The 6,000-nt window shown below is 41.2% G+C and overlaps 1 protein-coding gene across 1 annotated transcript in view; it reads left to right on the top strand.

The window, feature by feature from the left end:
* Window positions 1-4,968, top strand: part of LOC141164419 (uncharacterized) — a 73,669-nt gene extending 68,701 nt beyond the window's left edge. The window contains exon 7 of the mRNA XM_073649619.1: window positions 661-4,968. Within this exon, the coding sequence (XP_073505720.1) occupies window positions 661-2,114 (1,454 nt within the window). The 3' untranslated portion in view covers window positions 2,115-4,968. The remainder of the gene's footprint in view (window positions 1-660) is intronic.
* The last annotated feature ends 1,032 nt before the right edge of the window (window positions 4,969-6,000 follow it).

The following is a 6,000-nucleotide window of genomic DNA, read 5'->3' on the forward strand; positions in this document are numbered from 1 at the left end:
TGAGCGGCTACTCACAGCAGAAGTATCCCAACCCGCAGCGCCGCTCCCCGGTCCTCCCTTGACACCCTAGCCGCATGGAGGTCAGCGCCGTTGCCTGTGCGGCTACTTCCGATGCGAGAAGCTGGGAGATGAGCGGCTGTCCGCAGCAAAAGTATCCCGACCCGCAGCGCCGCTCCCCAGTCCTCCCTTGACACCCTAGCCGCATGGAGGTCAGCGGCGCCGCCGGTCGGGGTCCTTCTGCTGCTAGCGGCCGGGAGATGAGCGCCTCGCGCCGGTCATCTCCCGGCTGCATCGCCGCTGAGCTCCGTCCCGCAGATGAGCCGCTAACGGCCGCCATCTTTTTCTGAAATCCCGCGTCGTTGATTGGCCGCGGCCGGACCAATCAGCGACGCGGGATTTCCTGGACAGACAGACAGACGGGATAAGACGATTATATATATAGATTTGGGAGGCAGAATGAACAGACAGTTGAACACCCTGCTCTACTAGTTCATGCTATGAGGCTTTCTATTAGACTGTGAACTGTCATCGTCTTGGTTAATAATTAATTTATTTTTACATAACTTGCCATTTTTATGGACAGTTTAGGTAGAAATGTTCAAAAATATAAAATTCAAGGATATTTTATTTAAAAATAATAATTTGTTTTCTTCTTGGCAGATGACTGTACCAGGAGATTAGAGGGACAGCTGACGTCTTCAATTTTCAAATCAGATGAGCTTGAGATCCCACAGGATACAATTGAAATGAATGCCATTACTCCAGATATACTATCATCCCTTCCCCGCAAAGATCTATTATCTGATCCTTTGAAACAGGTCCTGTCTTCTCATTCATTACAGACTACTAAGGAAAATCAAAGTCACAAAATAACCATTAAAAAGCGAATTGCTCCTAAAGCCAAAAAGCCATTTTCACATTCAGAATATAGAAATCGTTTACCCCTCGAAAAGTCTTTTCTTAAACATCAAAAAATTCACACAGCGAAGAATAGATTTTCTTGTTCTAAGTGTGGAAGATGTTTTAACCAGAAATCAGCTTTTATCAGACATCAGAGAACTCACTCAGAGGAGAAGCCATTTTCATGTTCAGAATGTGGGAAATGTTTTGTGAAGAATAGATCTCTTCTCAGTCACCAGAGAACCCACACAGGGGAGAAGCCTTTTTCATGTTCAGAATGTGGGAAATGTTTTAAGTGGAAAACAAATCTTGATAGCCACCAGAGAATCCACAGAAGAGAGAAGCCATTTTCGTGTTCAGAATGTGAGAAATCTTTTACAGAGAAAACAAATCTCATCACACATCAGAGAACTCACACAGGGGAGAAGCCATTTTCATGTTCAGAATGTGGGAAATGTTTTGCAAAGAAATCAACTCTTAATACACATCAGAGAACTCACACAGGGGAGAAGCCTTTTCCATGTTCAGAATGTGGAAAATGTTTTAACCAGAAATCAGATTTTTTTAAGCACCTGAGAACCCACACAGAGGAGAAACCTTTTTCATGTTCAGATTGTGGGAAATGTTTTGTACAGAAATCAACTCTTAATACACATCAGAGAACTCACACAGGGGAGAAGCCCTTTTCATGTTCAGAATGTGGGAAATGTTTTAACCAGAAATCAGATTTTGTTAAGCACCAGAGAATCCACACAGGGGAGAAGCCCTTTTCATGTTCAGAATGTGAGAAATGTTTTAACCAGAAATCAGATTTTGTTAAGCACCAAAGAACCCACACAGGGGAGAAGCCGTTTTCATGTTCAGATTGTGGGAAAGGTTTTGTACAGAAATCACATCTTAATACACATCAGAGAACTCACACAGGGGAGAAGCCTTTTTCATGTTCAGAATGTGGGAAATATTTTACACGCAAATCAACTCTTAATACACATCAGAAAAGTCACACAGGGGAGAAGGCTTTTTCATGTTTAGAATGTGGAAAATATTTTACAAGGAAATCATCTCTTAAGAAACATCAGAGAAGTCACACAGGAAATAAGCCTTTTGCATGTTCAAAATGTGGGAAATGTTTTAACCAGAAAGCGCATCTTGATAACCACCGGAGAACCCACACAGGGGAGAATGCCGCAATTACAGCCAACTGGTTACTATAGATTAGAAAGGCCTTAGCTGCACAACTAAAAACACCACCTCGGACCTAACTCCCTAATAGGCAGTTGAGGAGTTTCTCGTACCACCTGAGGAACCAGAGGGGAGGCCGCAACACACTGTCAACAACGGGAAAGACAAGTGTGAAGTAAGACATGAAAAACCCTGAGTGAGAAACTAAAATACATTCATATAAGGCAAAGAAGGCAAGCTAATGAGAACCAAAAATAAAAAAGGAGCAAATATAACTTCCCAGAAACTTAGCAGTGATAGAAAGAAAAGGTACTGGGAGAGAAAGCAAACAGACTAGGAGGATTGTTTCACCTTTGTGGTGAAACTTACAAAATTCATCCTCACCCACAATTATTTGAATTTGATAACAACATATATCTGCAGGAGACTTTTACAGCAATGGGATGTAAAATGGCTCCGCAGTACGCACATCTTTTCATGGCCAAGCTTGAAAGTGACTTCTTGTCCTCATGTCCCATCAGGCCTCTTGCCTACTACCGTTACATTGACGGAATCTGAGCAACAGCTTAAGATGTTCCATAAACACTTTAATCAATTTCATCCCACCATCAACTTAAAACTCAACTACTCACTCTTGTACTGAAATTAACTTTTTGGACACATTCATTAAGCTACATAATAATGAAATAGAGATGTCCCTGACCCGCTACATGGGTTAGTTTCCATCAAAAACACATAAAAAACTATTGTTTACAGCCAAGCCATCAGATACAATCGGATATGTTCCAACTCTATGGACAGAAACAAACACCTTGTGGCCTCAGAAAGACCTTTTTGAACGAGGGCTACCATAAAAGAACAATTGAAAACCAGATTGCAAGAGCAATCAGAATATCAAGGAATCCTCTCCTACATTTCAAAACTAAACAAGAAAGCAACCTGGTGCCTCTAGTAGTCACCTACAATCCAAATCTGGAGGTGCTAAGGGGAGCTGCATGGAAATTACAACCTTTATTACAAAAAGATGCCCAATTACAATCTATATTTCCAGATCCCCCACTCCTGTGATTTACGCAGCCACCAAATCTAAGAAGCATCATTGCCAGAAGCTCCCTGTCCTCTCCAACAGCTACAGGAACCTTTCCCTGCAATCAGAAAAAATGTAAAACCTGTTCATTTATAATGACCATGGACAAGATAAAGATTCCCAACTCACATCAGGGTCACAAGATCCCAGGTACTTTCAGCTGCATCACATCTAATGTAGTGTACGTAATTATATGTACCAAATGTCCAGGTAGGGGTCTGTATTTAGAGGAGACAGGGCAAAAACTTAAAACAAGGATGAATTCTTATCCCCACACAATAAAAGAAAAAAGAATAGATCTACCTGTGCCCAAACATTTTTTTTTATCCCTGATCATAGCATCATGGACATCAATTTACTTGTACTAAAAGGTAACTTCAAGTCTCAGAGAGACAGAAAAATGTGGAATTACAAACTTTTCACAATCTTTAACACACTCAGAGAACAGGAATTAATGTGTTGCATGGATTTATGTCTTTCTACATCAACTAAGGAATGTGCTCCTCAGACGGTTTGGGGGCATCACAATCATGGAACAGACCTCAATCACAGGACAATAAAACTTTCACACTCCTTATCTGTGAACTGTTCCAATATTCACGGCCACAAATGCTTCTCCCTCTCCCATACTAATAGTTCTGCTTCACTGCTTCACTTCACTTGTCTTATCTATTGTATTATTCCTGTGCCCTGTGACTCTTATATGTGACACTTTAGATTTTGTGTTATACTATGTCAGATGAAGAGACCTGAGTAGTCTCGAAAGCTTACAATTTGTTACCATCTTTTCCGTTAGACAAAGATATCAACCACTGAAGACTCTCAAATTTTAATATTTTTCTCCAAACAGCAATTTTAAGATCTCTCCACAGATGTTCTATGGGATTTAGATCCGGACTCCTTGCTGGTCACTTCAGAACTCTCCAGCACTTTTTGTTTACATCCATTTCTGGGTGCTTCTTGAAGTATGTTTGGGGTCATTGTCATGCTGGAAGACCCATAACCTAGAATGCAAACCAGCTTTCCGACACTAGGCACTACATTGATACCCAAAATGCTTTGGTAATCTTCAGATTTCATGATGCCTTGCACACAGTCAAGGCACCCAATGCCAGAAAGCAGCAAAACAACTCCAAAACATCTTTGAACCTCCACCATATTTTACTGTAGTTAATGTGTTATTTTATTTGTAGGCTTCATTCTGTTTAAACAGCAGAATGATGTGCTTTACCAAAAATCTCTATATTGGTCTCATCTGTCCACAAGATGCTTCCCCAGAAGGATTTTAGCTTACTCATGGTACATTTTGGCAAACTGTATCTTTTTTATGCCTCTGTATCAGCAGTGCGGTCTTCCTGGGTTTCCTTCCATAGCGTTTCATTTAATTCAAATGTTGACGGATAGTTCACGCTGGCACTGATACACCCTGAGCATTCAAGACAGCTTGAATTTCTTTGGAACTTTAGTGAGGCTGCTTATCCACCATCTGGACTATCCTGCGTTGCAACCTTTTGTCAGTTTTTCTCTTCTGTCAACATCCAAGGAGATTAGCTACAGTGCTATGGGTTGTAAATGTAATGATTATGTTGTGCACCACGGACAAAGGAACATCCAGATCGCTGGAGAGATGGACTTGTAACCTTGAAATTGTTGATATTTTTCAACACCCCAATTTTGACAAGGTGCCAACAATTTTGTCCGGCCCATTTTTGTGTGAAATTATGTTCACTTTGCCTTTTTTTCTGTTTTCTTGTGTTGTTCCAATACACATAAAGGAAATAAACATGTGTATAACAAAACATGTGCAATTGTAACCCTCTTTGTTTGTCACCCAGTCATGGCTTTCCAGCCAGGTTTCCGTAATGCCCAACACATCATAATCTGTGGCTGACATAAGAGTCTCTAATTCATTCATTTTCTTTGCAAGACTTTTTGCATTTGCCAGCAGATGTTTAATACTATTAGCACATTTATTCTCCTACTCGCCTCCTTACTTTCCTTGAATGTCCCAGCCCCCTGAATCTTCATTGACCCCTACTGTCTCGCTCTGTCTAGTCTATCCCCTTATTTGCACAACTAACCTCCATCCCCCCAGATCCTAGTTTAAAAGTTCTTCCATCTATTTTACCATTTTTCCCGCAGCACAGCTGCACCCTCCCAGTTGAGGTGCAGCCTGTACCTATCATAGAGCCTGTAGCCAACAGAGAAGTCGGCCCAGTTCTCCATAAACCCAAACCCTTTTTCCTGCCACTTATTTATCTCCTTAAGCTCCCGCTAACTTTCTAGTGATGCTACTGGAATTGGCAGTATTTCTGAAAACACTACCTTGGAGGTCATGTACTTCAGCTTCTCTCCTAATTCCCTGTGATCATTTTTAAAGACCTTCCACATTCCTCTAACTTTGTCATTAGTACCTATGTGTACCATGACTGCTGGGTTTTCCCCAGCCCCATCCAATAATCTGTCTATCTGATTATATGAAGATCCCCCGAATTAACTTGGGAGTTATTGTAAAGACCACAATTTTTCCACTTAACGATATTTTAGCCCTTTCACAGACTTTGCATTTCTAGACATACTCTTCAATATCCTTAAGAATATTCTGCTACCAAAAGGACCTAGAAAGAGATCTCCAAGTGGCAGACGAACCCACATGCCCAGCTAAAATATAATCATGTACTTCATTAAGAAAATCTACGTGTAAAGAGGGCGGTACATAAAGTTTGCTTATAGGTAAACCTTCTTGAGCACTGTCCTGAGCATCCTGAATGTGCTGCCTGAGATCTTCCCTCACCCCGCTGTGATTGGAGAGGTGGATGGCCATATATGAC

This window comes from Phyllobates terribilis, unplaced genomic scaffold, assembly GCF_046119375.1.
Source record: "Phyllobates terribilis strain yellow unplaced genomic scaffold, ASM4611937v1 Scaffold_10__3_contigs__length_209671492, whole genome shotgun sequence".
NCBI lineage: Eukaryota > Metazoa > Chordata > Amphibia > Anura > Dendrobatidae > Phyllobates > Phyllobates terribilis.